General features: G+C 39.8%; 1 protein-coding gene and 1 long non-coding RNA gene across 2 annotated transcripts; one reads left to right on the top strand and one right to left on the bottom strand.

Moving 5' to 3' along the window:
* Positions 1-1,492: 1,492 nt before the first annotated feature.
* LOC140932631 (uncharacterized) lies at positions 1,493-2,922 on the bottom strand. Its single transcript, XR_012164973.1, has 3 exons — positions 2,690-2,922; positions 2,507-2,604; positions 1,493-1,627 (listed from the first exon to the last, which is right to left on the bottom strand). It is a non-coding gene; the product is annotated as an uncharacterized lncRNA (long non-coding RNA).
* A 677-nt stretch (positions 2,923-3,599) lies between these two features.
* LOC140932622 (uncharacterized) lies at positions 3,600-5,779 on the top strand. Its single transcript, XM_073382137.1, has one exon. The coding sequence runs from the start codon at positions 4,216-4,218 to the stop codon at positions 5,137-5,139; it is 924 nt and encodes a 307-aa protein (XP_073238238.1). The 5' UTR covers positions 3,600-4,215; the 3' UTR covers positions 5,140-5,779.
* The last annotated feature ends 11,153 nt before the right edge of the window (positions 5,780-16,932 follow it).

The raw sequence follows: 16,932 nt of genomic DNA on the forward strand, positions 1-16,932 counted from the left end.
CAGAAAATTCCCAGCGCTTCACTCATCAGATCATTTTTATTGGATTGCAACATGCGTTTATATTTCAGAAGGAATGAATGCCTGATTCTGGGTCCGGGAAGGGCTCTTGTTTTCATGAGGGTGGAGAGGGGAGATAGTGACCTTTCTCACCCACTCTCTGTTATTCTAACACATCTCCAATTATAGTGGAAACCCCCCCCCCCCTCCACCAAAAGTTTCGAGTTGGATCGCGAGCTGTATATAATGCTCCCTCCACCCACCTACCCCCCCCCCCCCCTCCTCGAAGGGGGATGCTCATAGGCAAACGTTGTAGAATCCGACAAAATTAACCGCAGTGATGTTTTACCACAGATGTTGTGTCTCCTCAAAATACGCAACTGGCAGTTTTCCGATCGGGTCTTTTCCACATCTCAATTCATAAAACCCCTCACTGTTTTAAAGAGCTCCAGCTACCGTTCTCTGACTGGAGGAACATCTCCACGTACGCATACCGCTTTTAGGGAGTGCCCCCGGAGATCGTTGAAGTGAATTAAAAGCCGGAAACTCTACAAGATAAGCAAAAAATTCCTCAGCGTTGGTCAGTCGACTAGAAATGTTAGGGTTCGTTGAAAAGAAAATCATTTTCGAACTTCCCAATGAAAAAGCAGACCGTGCACTTTACTGTAAACTAAATTCCCGCTATTTTCTGGGAAACTCCAATTCAACCTGCCTTCCAGGAGAGGATACCGGCCATCTTCTTGATGTTCGTCTCGCCTTGTCTTTAGGATAACCGTTAGAAATGTCTTTTCTTTGAGCGTTTTATAATCAGTGTCATGTTTCGCTCTCTTGGTTAAACAAAAATGAAGAACACCTCGGAGATAAATTGAAGGGGAGATTTGATTTCACAACAGCATTTCCGGATTTTTGATAATTTCTGTTACAATGCTAATTCTGTTTGACAGCCATGCATACCGTTCACATGCCTGCCCATCGTGTTTCGCCATCCGTAAATGTTCGGTGCATTGCTCGTTGTAACACTGCTTTTGTAAAGAAACTAACGGAGTTCAAGGATAAATTTTCCATCTCCTACGTTCTTTTGTGGCCTGAACATTTTTTATATTCAGTTATCTGGGATCAGGACAGTGTAAGAAAGCTTCTTGCCTTCTTGATTTCCACTTTATCCGCGTCAGGGGGGAGCGGACATCTTGTGAAGTTACTGAGAAATTGGAATTAACATTTAGTCCTACTTAAGCCTAGCCCTTCAATCTAATTCGCACTCTTTTTTAGGTGAACTTAACTGAACTACAAATCTAAACATTTAAAAGGGTAGAAAAGCAGGACTCACAAAGTCCTACTTGTCGTAATGGAAAACATTTCAGACTTTATTTTCTTCCGTATTACAGCCTTATGTGATTCTTTTTATATAATTAAACTGACCAAACCGATGCGAACATGTTCCTTTTTTGCGTAAAAACTTCACCAGACTCTTCAGGATGCAAAGAAACTTTTCCGCTTCAGAACTGATGAGTTTATTTTTTTTGACTGAGTTAGTATATGTAAACATTTTGTTTCTCACGTTCTGTTCTTTGTGGACTCGAGAGTGCGGCGAGGTCTTGGCACAAAACGCTGAGAAATATCACACAAAAGCCTGAAAAGATAAAAACTAATTAGCGGCTTTAAAAAGAAATGCCTTTTATGCCCTTTTATCTATTTCATGGGTGTTAAGTGCTTTTTTAATTTCACCTTCATAAAGGGCCAACCCGTGAGAACATCCTTTTCAATATGTAAACCGGCAACGAAGTGGATTGGCGTATCAGACTACATTAGAATCTTTTAAGTAAAAGTTGTTCTCTTGGCATACAGACGGCGGAAAAACCGCGAATGACGACAAGATAACAACACAAAAATTTAAACATTTCAAAGTAACTTTCATCGTATATCCTTATCGTCGAAGTTTGTATCGCAATCCGGACTTTTGCTTTTAGGCCCTGGCTGTTTTAAGAGAAAATAGTTAACCAGACCGCACAAAATTTTATCTTTACGTAGATTTTTGTTTGGTTTAGAGCGGAGCAGGAAATTGTTGTGTAAAGAATTCATCGATGAGATATGGCAAAAAGAAAAAAAAATTGCGATAACGAATTTTAATTGGTCCGGCGATGTTTTGTTTCAGTCTGTTGACTGTTGAAAACAAGTACCTTTACTCGTTAGAAAATGAACTGAATTCGTGTTTCCTGACGGGTAACAAAGGCTAAAAGCTTCATTTATACATAAACTGATGGAACAACAAATTGCAAACAACAAGTTGAAGTGTGAGAAAAATCATCCACCAATTACAAGCTTCCTTGCAGTGTAGTCAAAACCAGCACGTGATTTAAATAATTATCGAGAATTTTTTTAATGTTTTAAGAAAAACATTCAAGACTATAACATTCATCTACGCTATCGCAGAATTCTAAATTCGAAGCTGCTCCATAAGTCTGTTAATGGTTTTTTTAATACGCTTGTAAAAATAATTTTGATGTCTAACCATGATACTTTGAGCACGTCCGGTGTATCCGCCATCTTGGCGCCTATGCCGTCGATACTTTCCTGCAAGTTGTAACTGACTTTCTTTTCTGTAAACCACTAAATGTAAAATTGTAACCGCTTTTGAGGAGGGGCCTGGTTAATCGACAGGAAACGCTTTAACAAAATCAAAGCTATTATCTACCTCGCTTTGCCAGCTCAACGCAAGATGAATCAATAGATTTTTAACTTGACAATGTATTCATGTAAACTTTCCACATAAGACATATCAACCGTAATCTAAACAACTATCAAGTACCCCGTCACATGTTGCCGTCTCTTTTCAAGTGCATAAATGAACAGAGTTGATATTAAAAAACCTGACTCTTGCGACCCGAAATTAATGAGAAATTTAAACGCTGAAAATCTAGACGTGGATCAACTGTAAGAAAACAAAAACAAATTTTAAAGATTGATTGATTAACCGTGGGTAGTCCTGGATAGAAAAACAGTAAAGAAAACATTTAAAATGTTGACTTTGTCGGATCACAAGACGCCTTCCGTTTTATTGCCATTCATTTTAGTTAATCTGAACTCGGTTGACAGAGCGCGCGATTCGTGCGATTCGTGTCGATGAAAAAACAAATCTGCTAGTCCCCAGAGGGTGATCAAGTTGATTTGTGGTTCGTGACAAAGGCAGCCAATCAGAGATAATACAGCGGACAAGGAGCTCAAAAAGCCTCTTGTCATTTGTCATCAGTGACTGGGTGTGAACTTCCGTTTTGAGTGGGTTTCTTTTGTGTCTTGTTTATGTAGGACGCCATTTGCATGTTAATCTTTCACAACGGGAAATTAAACTTAAAGGCTGCGCTACCTTTGTTTTGGGCAACAACGGTTGAAATTAAGAATGCTTTGACTCTTTCCCCAGCATCCTGATCGATTTTGACTCGCTACTGAGTCGATCTTAACTCATGTATCAGCGTTTAATGATTATTTCAAGAGTTTGAAGCCACTGCCTACGTCAATCGGTAATCGTTCTCTCGTAGAACCGGAACTAAGTCCCCCCATAGCATACCATCATTTCCGTTAAAACAAGTTTATCACTTGAGGGATTTTAAAGCTTGAATTACAATAGAGAATAATCGACCTCGGCTAAATATAAATTGCTCAAAACAACGGCCTACAAAGGAGTGAGAACGTAAGTATTTTGGTTGCGAAGGAAGGAATTTTCCATTCATCAGAGTGCCCCTCAAAGTTAATTTGTTACACCACGGGTCGTGTTCCACCCGCGAATAAGTCAGTGTGTTAGGGCCGTGGGGTAATAAAGCCAGGATTGCACCAAGAAATTTATGCTCAACTCGTCGAGTATATTTTACGTCAAGTGAAAGCATTCATGCGGTGGGGAAGCCGTCGATCTATTGCATGCTGTCGTAAATTATTGTTACCAGGAGCTTTGGTCATTTTCGTAGGAAATTCGCGGGAAAATACTTCCCTGTGGATTTGGGACTTTTGGCAGATTTGATTAGAGGAAACATTAAAATTTCCCAAGCTGGCAATCGGAAGTGCCACGCAAGCTAAGGCCTGCCTATTATAATACAGTCACGGCGACCGGCGCGTTCAGTTTGAATTGAGTAACAACATTGACCGGTCAACACTGACACAACAAATGATCACCGCTGTATGGCAGGATAATTTTTTTCTACTCAACTGACTGACTTTTAGTTCATCTTCATGAGACGCAAAGAATTAAGGAACATAATGCAAGGAACAAATGATAGGAACCAGTTCACTTTGGTTGAAAAGTTACCGCGTTTCACATCGAATTTCTCTGCACCCATCACAGAGGAGAGTGATGCGGACGATTATTATCCATTCGTTATTGGACATGGGCCGACCTTCAAAGTTATCGACCCTAAAGTGTACAAACAACTACGGCGACATAATATTCAGCAAAAACCGACCAGTAAAGTAGCGGAATGTACGAGAAAACCGACGATCGTGAGTCACAAAACGCCCGCTACAACAAAGACAAAACTTTCAAGTTCTGATAGTGCGGACGATGGCGATGAATATTGTGAACTTTCGCCGCTTGCTAAAGCACCTCCTATAAAGTTGACTACGCTACGTTCATATTCTACTCCAGGAGAACTCAATCCTAAGCCAAGCTTGGGGAGAGTTTCCAGCTTCGATCGTAGACTGTATACCGATTGTTATTATTCAAAGACTAAAGCCTCTTTGGTTGAGAGTCAACCGAGCTCTCCGCAATCACGGCCTACAACAAGACTTGTTGACAATAGTAACTCGTTGAATAGAACTAACCAAGGGTCGCAGTGGACTAACGACAAACAGGAACCCCTCTTGTGTGGTGTAGAGGCAGACGAGCTCATAGACTATGCCAGTTGTATGTGTTGTGTAAAAGGAATCTTTTATCACTGTACGAAAGACAATTTTGACGAAGGACACCTGGCCGAGGAGCCGTGTTCTTGCGCCGGACCCGTAAGCTCTTGCGCGCCGAGATGGGGGTGTCTTGCACTTTTGTCATTGTTCATACCCTGTTTGTGGTGTTACTTACCAGCCAGGGGCTGTAAAAAGGCCGCAACCAGCTCGAGAAAAAAGAAAAAGACACAAAAAAGCTTTAAATTTAACTCCAAATAGTTGAGATTATTTAATTTGTCTAGGCAAGAACTTTTGACTTCATAAGTCAGAATTCGAAGTAATTTTTGTAAAATCCATCGCCATATGTTATGTGCGAGTTTTTATTAGAGTTTTAATCAAATGTTTTATTTGTATGAGGTGGGAAGTCTGCGAAACGTTAACAGGCTTTTAGGTTTTAATTAAGCAGGGAAGCGTTATCTCTTCTTTAGTGTTAAATGATGACAGACTTTTTGTTGCGTTTCATTGTGTTTATCGAAATCCATAAACCTGAAATCAGAGTTTGAAATTCTTTATTTACGCGATAGGATGACTGATAGATTAAGTTCTTGTGACTTTATACCAGACTATCAAATGCTCTTGCCATCTGTTTTTACTCCGGCAAATCTAATAAGCCTGTTTGTTTTTCGCTTCCATCCGAACCAAAACAAATGCATCATGCGAATATGCAGCAATGTAAAAAACAAATTGTTTAGTTAAATTATGACGCGCAGAAAGAGAATTATAATTTATGAAAGTTTTTAATCTTTGTATTTAAGTTTTGTCCTTTTTGACTATTGTATGCAACACAGGTTGTTACTTCAGATGATAAATATGCGGAACACTCTAAAAGGAACTGAATAAAATTGGGTGTTTCAGGATATGAGTTTTGCGTGGTAGTTTGGTTTTCGTAGTTTTCGAACATTCCTTCAGTTTCTTGCTGTTTGCGTCCTTCCGTTTTACATGTTCATCTTTATTGAATCGCGCGCTTTAGCCGCTTTAGCGAATTATTTGACAACCGTTCGTATTAGGCAATCACTTCCTGACGTTGTGAAAACCGCGTCAACCCATCGTGCCATAACCCGTTCATACCATTTCAAGTCTGTTTTGAGTGTTCACAAAAGACTTTCGAAGAGTTTTAACAGAGCAAGTCGACGATAGGACCGCTTTTCCCTTTAACAACAATGAACCCCTGTGACGTGATGAAACCCTTATCGCCCGCTCATTCAGTCGGAAACGGAAATGGGAGGTCTCTATCGAATTCGAAGCCTATGTTTCTTCTCATCCCGATCCCTCACTAGCCAGCTTGGTCACAGTACTTCCGCTTATCCTCCAAACGTCTTTAAAAACCTAAAATAGATCGCAATGGAATCAATATTTAACGACCACACGATGCTCATGTTCTCCTTTGTGTACAAAAAAAGGAACCAGTTACCAAAATCACGGTAATTGCTGACATACTGGCTTTAGGGCCACCATGTGGCTTTCCGCGGGCTTGGACTTTTGTTGTCCCAATTTTCAAGGCAGCATGAGTTCCGACAACTGACTGTTGGATATTAAAACGAGACAGATAATCCTTTCCCTTTGAAGGATTTTATTTGACGATAAGTGAACTAAGAAATCCGTCTCTTTGAAATATTGTTGATTTGTTTGAGACACGTAGATAATGACTGTCGAGTCACGCTTAGTGTAAAACATTTTGATACCTTGTTTTTGATAACTATTCTTACATGGCTACTAGTTTGCGGACCGTTTTTCAGTTGCGTGTCAGTTTGCTCTGAGATAAACCATTGGATAAACTAACGGAAGGAGAGACTTGTGTCACTTGTGAGGCTATTGAAAAATTGGTAGAAGGTTCTTTTTTGTCAATGGATTTTACTCTTTGTACAATATCAAGTATATAAATACCCATGCTTTTGTTTACTTTAGTTTAACATTGTAGCTCATATCAAAGCTATATCAAGAATCATGACTGTAAGCGTATCTTATATTTTTCTAATCAGATTTTACGTTTGTGGAATAAAAAAAGCAGTTTTCCAGTTTTAATCTTGACGTTTTGTGACTTGCCCCAAATGGTAATATGTTTGAGAAAAGAGAAGGGCAGATCACGCGAACCTTTTGGTCACAGGCCGAATAAACGGCTCCTCCCCTTATAAAATTTCTTTTAGAATTTGGTCTAATGTCTTTTACATCAGGAAAAAATCTTGAGCCTACATTTTTCAGGATTTTTAATACCTGATCCTTTATGTCACAAACAATTCTTGACAATCGGAATAAAGCAACTTTAATTGGTTTTAAAATAGTGTAATCACACTTATGACTTATAAGCTTCAAAAAAGGAAATGGCCAGAACATTTTTATTCTTTTTGCTTCACACCTTTTCTCCATGTGCTCTGATTAAGCGCTTCCGCAGTCTTTTAACCAATGATTATTTTGCAGCTTTAGTACCTGTTACTACGAGGAAAAGTTCTAATGAGTCTACCACTCTCATTCCGCGAGTTTTGTTACTTTTTCAAGAACTTTTGGCGTTCTTGAACAAAGCAGTGTCTTTGTTTTCAACCTTACGTTTTACTTCCGAGATACTTAGTAAGTTACTCATCCTCTGAGACCAGTGGCACGCCAATTCAGAGGGAATTATATGAACTGATTCACGGACGAAATTACGTATTGCTGGTGAAAATTTTAAGACTTCTCAGGATCCGCCAAGCTTGAGTATAGTGGTATCTTCTCCGTTCTGTAAACTCATGAATAGAGTCGTAATTAGGTAAATCAGATATTCAACCGCGGCACGACTTGCATAGTTGCGAAGAAGGGAACAATGATTTAAGGTACACTTGTCTTAAAAATTTGTCATGCTGTTCGGAACTGATCCTACCCCTGTAAATGCTGTAACTGTTTCAAGTTATTAATCCCACAAACCAGAACTGTCTTTTTTACATACTGACTACGTTATAACATTTCGTTTAGATTCACTACACATTAAGGAATATAAAAGAAGCTTTCAAACACTTTAAATTTGGTTTCCAACGTTAAAATGTTGGAAGGGATTACTTCTGTGAGACCGCCACCCATTTTGTCAAAGACGGTATGCTTCCTTGACAATTATCACACCAAGCATTTGAAAGGTACGTAGAGAGAGCCGAGGGCGTATCGCAAAAAAGCAAAACCCATAGAATCTGGTTGTGAAAATTGAAGCTACACTCATTGTCGAATCTGAAGGGAATTCTATCCCCGTTGTTAAAATCTATACTGCCAATTTCGAATTAATGTCCAAGCTGTTTGTAACTAAATTGATTTCTAGACATCTATATTCTCTGTTTTGGTTTTTTGTTTTCCCAAGTTGTTTTAGCTTCATCAGCAATTAATACGTGGTTTTTACAAGCAAACTGGATGTTTTTAACAATGTTTTCGTTTCTAAAGATAGCTTGGTTCTCTCGCGTCCGTTGTCTAGACAAATAATATTTAACGGAAAAAGCACATGAATACCACAGGATATCGCTAATCCACAAGCGAACTAGAGTTTTTATATTGGGCTGATATTAGGTGCAATTAATAGATTGGTTAAAACCATCTTGTCGCTGTAAGCGGAAGCTGGAACTTGACCTCTTCGATGTTCATTTAAAATTGGAAGGGAGTAACAATACAGTTTGTTTTGATAGAGCTTACATCAGTTTTATCGTTGTGTTCAGTGCATGTATAAATTAATTTCTAACGGGAGCAAATAGAGGGCAGTTGTGAACTGCACTGCAAAAACTGGAACAGGTGATTCTTAGGCGTGGAAAACGAGCGTGGGGGCGGGAAGGGGGGGCTCTAGTGGGTTAGTTCTATCACATTTGTAATATCAAAATGCATTTGTACACACATTTCTACCTGTGCGAATTGAAGTGAGAGGTTATGCGGTTAGCGCACAAATGTATAATGACAGGAAACCAGGCCGAAATACTGAGTGTGGCCTGTGTTGTTCGTATAGTTTTGATTAAAATAAATTGAGCCACGTTTTATGAAGCCGAAAAGGTAATCTTTTTTATCAGTTTTATTTTCAACGTGGCTGAACAGCTAATCACTTATAAGCAGATCTGAGCTCAAAGTTCCGCCTCTCCTTCGGTCCATCCTGTTTCAGCCTCTCAAAACCAGCACGCGCCAGTGATATAACGCTGCCGGCCGGGAAAGGGCGCTGGCTTGTTGTTTTGGCGCAAATGTTCCTGTCACGTCCAGCTTGCTGGGCTTCCTTCCATAGCCTGACTGACAGAACTGAGTCGTGCTATTACGGCTTCAGAGCTTTCAGCGAATCTGTGATCTGAGCATTTTTTCCTCTAAACTGTGGGATTAGTTAATGTAATACACACTAAAGTCAAACACCGTGAGCCTGAGAGCGGAATACTGTTGTGTTACCTTCGTGTATAGTAAATCTTAAGTAAATTGTTACAGTCTTCCGTTTCTAAGTCATGCTTAGCATATCGTTAAAAGACTTCGGTACAACTCGTTCTAAACCATCAAATCAGTTATTACGCGCCCAAGACTGAGAACACCATGGGTTTGAAGACGAATGATCTTGTGGTACCATCGCCAATTTCAGTTGTTTGTTCAAGTCTCTCTAGGTCTCAAAAGACTTCAGCGTAACATGAAACTATCAGCTATGACACGCCCAAGTCAAAGAACACTAGACTGCTTGAAGTCCGCCTTTTCTCTTAAATCCGTCTAGTTCTTATCTCATCCAGCGCGATTGCAAACCACGACGTTATTATTACAATAAGGGATTGAGACTTTTCTTCTCGGGCTTACGCCCTCGTTTCCCGCGGCTCGCGGCTTTGCCGCTCGCGTCCTTAGGTTTCGCGTGCAGTAACTTTGCAAAGAAAAATAAAAGACTCCTCGCAGTCTAAAGAACACCGTTGAAGACGAATGATGTTGTGTTACCAAAGTCAATGTCAGTTGTTAGTTGTCAGTTCTCCGTCTTAAAAATCTTTTTAAGACTTCAGCGCATCCCTGCATGATTTTAGTCTTTATTAGTTTTTCTCCGTTACTCCCAGTGCTGTCAGAGCCAGGAAAAAGTGCACCAGAGTGAAGGATATGATATCTTATTCATCTTTAATTTTTCCTCTTTGTTTTTCCCACATGTGAAATATACATTTCTTTATTTTTGGCGGTAACACAACAAGTATCAAAAGACCTTAATAGCCTTTACTTAATCATTTGTAAGTGAATAGGTTTGGTCAATAAAGTTCAGTTATACGAAAACTGAAATTTCCTACCAAGGTGAGTGTACCGCAGCTGCCGAGAAAATGTTTCTTGGAATTTTCCACGGGGGATAAATTTCGTTAAGGTCTATTTTCACCTTGAGACATATCCATTGAAAAGACACTTTCATTTTTCCATAGGTATTGTGTGAAGAACTAGTGTCTTGACTGACAAATAAGAAAATGTCGGTTTATTCATTATCTACCAGTCAAAATAAGTAAATTCCCACGTTTTATGAATAATAAAACCAAGCTCCTCTTTCCTGCCAGCCCCGAAGGAAACCGCGCCCCAAAATTAGAAATGAAACCACCTCTTAGTAAACATTTTTCATTTTACCGATCAGATTTAATGGCCGACTTGTTTTCCTGTGGGGTTTTGGGGGGTACATTATATAGGTACGTGCCGCGGGAAAGGGTATGGTTTATGAAGTGCTCAGTACTTAATAACTAGTAGGGCATCCGTTTTTGGTATTGTTGTCTTTTGTTAGGGTCGCTACAATCACAGGCCCTCAGCCTCTGTCATTTTAGTTATTTGGACTTAGCAAGAGTGTTAAACTGGAGTTTTCAGATCGTTTCAGATGCGGTTAGGATTTTAAATTGGAGTTTTCATTTGTAAATTGCGTATCGGCGCAAGAAAACAAAGACGCTTTCCTCTAGACTACAATGGAACAGACTTTTTCATTAGAGACACGCATATCGTCTTCTCCAAGCATCTTCAAGCGAAACCTTTTAAAATTCCTGCATTTTCCATCCCGCAGCTATCTTTTTTATATCGGGGATCGTTCAGCGTCAATTTTTCACACTCGTTTGAGTCTTAATTTTGGTGCCTTAAATTATCACCTTTTTCAGGAAACTTGCTGTCCTTCACCTGCCTGTGCGGCTCTTTGCGATGCATCTATATGTAAGACGTGAAACAATATTCCTGTATTACCCAAGTTTTGCTGTTCTGCGTGAAAAGTTTTTTGCCTCCGCTGTAGAATTACTTGGTAATAGATGGCGTTGTGCTTAAAATAAGAAAAAAATGGATTGGCTTTTAAACGGTATTTCTACTGCTGATTTTCAACTTAACGTTAGATTGTTTCAGCTTGTCCAGTCGTTTATTTCGCTATTAACTCGCTTCTGCATGTTAGTTGCTGTGTGTGTTTTATATATATATATATTTTTTCTTTTTATACTTTCGCTTTTTTTATGTATGTGTTCGATCGTGACGTGCATTTGTATTTTTGAAATATTGAATGTACACAGCGTAAGCTCGCTGTAGATGAGCCCCTTAGGCTCTTAGAGCTAATGTTGTAATAAGTATTGTTTATATAAAAAAAAAAGACTACAGTCGAACCTCCGGCAATATAACGAAACCTCTTTACAACGAAATCCTTGATATGATAGAACGAACGATTTTCTTTATCCCAGTAATAATAAATTTAAACATAAAAAAGAACTTCGATATCACGAAACCTCGTTATAGCTGGCGCGTAAATTTTGCCGTACCCTGGGCTCTTCGTGATATCGAGGATCCCCTGAATTGTCCGGTGGAAAATGAGGAGCTGCCAAAGCAACTGCCATTATAGATGTAAGTTATGATCGCCTAAATGCTTGGACCACTTTCGAGCGACTCTACAGCCACGTCCAAATCCGCTCATCAGTGCAAAAATGGGAGTTTTCTATTTCCTGCGTTCGATAAGGAATACCGTCAAGTTCGTTCTAATTTTCAGCAGCATTCAAATTTCGAGGTGTTAGCCTTTTTGTCCATTAGGTTCTTCAGCAATTCAAAACAAATTGTCCACCGAGTGCCTCTAGAGTTAAAAAATTCAAGAACTGAACAGGAGACCACCATACCTTGTATTATGAACGTTTAAGTTTTCTTCGTTATATTGTACCAACGAGAAGCAGCTCGAAACTTGAAGTCTCCTTAGTATTTATTTACTCTCAAAATAAAGTATCAATGCCTAATCACCAAGCCAAAGAACACTTCAGAGCAAGACCGTGATCATAAGTAAGAAATGTAGGAACGAGAATAGTCAGCAACAATCGTTAAAAGTATGTGTCGTAATTCTCAAGGGAAGTTTCGAGGGTCACCAATAGTTTTTTCGGGATCCAGGATTTCTCTTATTTGAAGCTCGGGATTCGGGATTTCCCGTATTTTAAATTCGGGATTGGGGATTGAAAGTATGCACGGGAGGTGGGACGCCAATAATAACCATCGGGATTACGGGATTGCCCGAAATTTTGGGTCGGGATCAAGGGATTGAAGAACGCTATTGCATGGGAACTCTCAGTTTCTGATCAGTGAAGACGTCTTTGTGACTTTCGTCAATTGTTCTTGTTTTATATCTTTGTGTACTCAACTTAATCTCTCAACATTTCTTTATTTCATTTCAGATTTATTTTACTTTTAAACACTGCAAGCACGCGCTTAGTGTTAACCCGGGGGAAGTACTCCCTACAACCTCTCGTCCCCAAAGCATTCTCAGTTTCAAATATGGAACGAGAAGACCCTCGGAACGTGGACCCTAAAGAAGTGGTCGCACTCCCTTTTTATGAACGTTCCGCGCGATAGGGTATGATTTTCAAGGTGCCCAGTCCTTGAATAGGGCTATCCTTAATCAGAAATGAAACTCAAAGATCGATGATAAACGTTATGATCTTATCCCAGTACATTTTGAAACAACTTGACTTTTCAGTGTTGATATACTGTAGTTGTTAAAAATATTTCCTCTCAGTATAGTTCTGGCCCTGAGGAAGGCTAATTTTGTTAGCCGAAATATTGGCCTATAATAGATCAGCCGTTTGCATTAGTGCCAGCCCTGCATTGAGTTTTGTTTTGAATCATCAGTAGGTTTACCCCCATATTATGTGCTTTATGAATGTCCATTTGGACAAAACAATAAAAAAGGTCTGTTCACCCAATTTTTCGCTATTGGCTTTCCGTTAAATAAGACATCATTTCAGTTGCATTTTGTCTCCCCATTACATAATAAAGTAAGGTTTTGAGAATCGTCGCGCGCTCATCTCCATAGATTGAAAAATATCCACGCTAGACACTGACCGAACCGAGTCTGCGTTCGAGTTTTCAGTTCGATTTCTGTTAAGGTATTTCAAGGCTGGCGAGGCAAAAATCGTAAAGTAAAACTCAAGTGATTAATTCTTGTGATTTCGAATTGAGCATTGAACAATGGAGTGCTTTGTTTTTCCGTTTCATGCCCAGGGGGGTACTCCCTTATATAAGCTATAAAGTTATGCCGGCCCATCGGGTACGGGTTTTTCGCCGTTTTGGTCTGAAAACAGGTATAGACTTTGCCCATTTTGGACTGGAATCGGGTATGGTTTTCGAAGGAACTACGGGAGATTATGAACGTATTTATCGTTTCAATTTCAAATGAGTAAGAAAGAAAGAGAAATATGCGAATTGGAAATGGATTTGAAGAATTTTTTTTATTTGCACGCTAATCTAAGTAATAATAACGTAATTTCTACGGGTATGGATTTTAGAGGTCTGGTCTGAAAACGGGTGTGGAAAATTACATTTTTGGGTCTGAAATAGGGTCATGCAGGATTTGGAGAACTGGACGGCACACCCCTACCAAGAATTCCCAGGAGTCCCCCCCCCCCCTCCCTTCCCCGGTTCAAGCTTCTAAGACTAGGAAATCGAGGAACGATGGCAAGATAAAGGCAACGGGTTAGTGATTTGATGAATAATGCACGGTTTTAACCGCTCGCCGTTCCCATAGTAAAGGACGAAAGGTTATCCCATACTGGCCTGCCATATCATCTTATTCCTTAGCTTTTTTAAGTTCAAGAGTGAAGTAATGTCTTCCGTTGTATTCCACATCATTTTGGAACCGATCAACGATGACGCTAATCTCCTAGGTCTAATCTACTTTAAGATTTCTTCTACATATTCCACGCCTAGAGAATTAGAAGGTAAGCAAGTTTTTTAAAAGTTTAAAACTTCGCGAACATGCTAGTTAATGGAGACTTTGATCCCCAAACTAATAGCTAAATTAAAAATGCAGGATCATTCCGCGTTGGTCAGATCAGATCAGGAAGGAAGTTCTAACAAGTTAAGGCTCCTCAAACACAAACAAACGTCTTTCAAGAGCCAATAATTATCTACCGTTAGACTCTTAGGTTGATCATTAGTGTGGATGCCGCTAATGACTTAGAAGACATATGGCGAAAAGTCACAATCAAAAAAACAATGCCTCATGCATGGACAAGCAACAAACAAAACTAACTACTTCGACAAAAAAGAGGAGTGGGCGTGGTTTCAACGGCCAAACCATTTGTTGGTTCCTTTTCTCGATCGATTTAAGATTGAATTGAAAGGTTGAGCTTTGTTTAGCTATAAACGTTTCTGTGTAATGCGCTGATGATTTTAGGAACATGACTTAAATTTTTGTTAAGCAAAACGTTGATAAGCCGTGTGATAAGCGATGACAAGACTAAATACCGCGGTGGTGCGCTCGTGTACAAACTATCCTTCGTTCAAACCGCAACTTTATTAAGAAAATTCGAGACGTTCAAGACGATTAGTCAAGTCAAATCCCCTACAAAAATATTATTACCTCTTGAAAAATATGTTTTTGTGTTTATAGATCGTGAAAGAGATCAATTTTGAGTGAAATCTGGTGCTGCACGCTCGACCGACAGTAGAAGCAGACTCAGCGTCGCCGCGGTAATTTTTTGTATTGTACGTGATCGGCACAGGAAGGAAGGGCTTAGTTTTATTGCTTTTCAAGCTCGGTATGCGGGAGACTTTAAATGTTATGGTTGGACTCTATTTTAGTCTATTATTGTCGGGGTTTTTAATCATTTCTAAACCTAAACTCGGATGGGATTCTCGCTTACGTTTTCCCGCTTGGTCACTGGTGACAATTAAAACTCTGCCTTTCCTATGGTTTTACGTGGGCGACGCATATGTAGCGCGCGCAATAGATCGGTTTGTTAAATCCTTTGAACAGGAAACACTAACACTGATTTAGGAGAGCTCCCGCGCACGCGAAGGAATATTTGACTCACAGACCTGGAGAAATGATGGCCCGAAGCTAGGCTGCACTTCCCACCACATACGCACCGCGTACCCAGCGTAGCGGGTATTTCACCATAATACCTGACCTTGCTTCAGTTTCAGGGTCTGAAAGGGGTGTCGCGTGACCGTGAATTGACCAGTAAACACAGCGTGAATCGGGAAAACTCATAAAATACAGTCGTGATTCGTGAGTTATATATTCACTGTGACGCGTGATCATCTAACATTGTAGTCCTTGACGATAAAATATATGTAAGTGTCGTGACGAGGGTTCGAAGTTATAAACAATGTAAAAGTAATAAAATTCATTGCCAGTCACTAGGTAGTCCTCAAACAAAAAGCAGAGAATCGCCACTTTGATCAACATACTCAGTATCGGGAGAAATGGTCGGACATTTACGTACGCATATGAATAAGACATTGTAGCGTATTTTTCAAGCATGAATGCACCAAGAAAGCTGGCATGATAATAGAGAAAACGGGTGTTTTTGGCGCAGCAGAGTGAGCTGATTCTTAAAGTTGAAGGATTAGTTTTTAAGGATTTAAAAGTTGAAGGATTGTTAGTGTAACCCGACTACTCCGCGATGAAGGGTACTGCCACACATTCATGGTAACCAATGCAATAGACTTCTGTTAAGCACTTTAGAATACAAATAAGCGATATGACAGACCTAGAAACTTTCATCGACTGTAAGTAAATGTCACGAGAACAATAGCCATTTCTCCCGATGTTTGTTTCCTCCCCATCAAGGGGTCATTCAAGACGAACTCTTGCCTACAGTAGCCAAGCAACCACTAAGAATCATTTATGGACATGATCAGTTCGTCACCTAATCACGTGACTCGTGAAATGACTCCAAAATAGCAACAACAACAAGAAGAACTTTGGTTCACCTGAAAAAGTTTACAAGTAACAAATCAAAGTAAACTGAAAAGGAAATATTTCACACATCCTGCAGTTAGCTTAAGCTAATCGAGGCGCAAGATGATGAATTAGAAGAAAAAAAAACATGAGACCGAAAATCTAGCCATAATAATATTATTGAGTGCGTCCGTTTGAGATGATCAGGGATCAGGATCAGTGATCCGAGATCACTCATGGTAGATCAAATGAGCCGATGAATCTACTCTGGACAAGGGGTCATCGGTTCATTTGATCTACCATGATCTGAGTGATCTCGGATCACTGATCCTGATCCTGATCATCTCAAAGGAAGGCATTCATAGAGAAGAAAATTTGATACCCTGCACAGCCCAATTATTAGCTAAGAATTGTTAAACTGAGTAAATACCTAAAATCTATTTTGTAGAGCCCGGGTGTTGTCTTTGAGCTTAAGTGTCGACTTCAACATAGTCGTCCCTATCCAAAAGACATGGGCGTAACCAGGATTTTTCAAAGGGGGGCCACAGCAGGGACACCATCCGGGAATCGCTGACTATATATGGTTTATACCGCTGCTCTCCCTCGTGTATCAGTGGGCTCAGTCCAATATTAACTAACGACAAGAGCCGTTGACGAAAATACTTTACAAAAAAACAAGTGGGCTTTTCAGCAAAAAAGTGGGCTTTTCAGCAATGGCTTTTACGGCCAAGATATTGTCATTGCGTTTTCGCCACCTGAATATTGTAGGTTGTTTGCTCAAAAGAAGGCGTAGCGAATTTTCCTCTTAAAAATGGGTTTTGAAGCATCCCTCTATTCAGGAGAGAGTGTATTTAGTACTGGTGAAGTTTTATTCATGGGGACACTTTGTGTTGTGTAACGTTCAACTTTTG

This window comes from Porites lutea, chromosome 4 (genome assembly GCF_958299795.1).
Source record: "Porites lutea chromosome 4, jaPorLute2.1, whole genome shotgun sequence".
NCBI lineage: Eukaryota > Metazoa > Cnidaria > Anthozoa > Scleractinia > Poritidae > Porites > Porites lutea.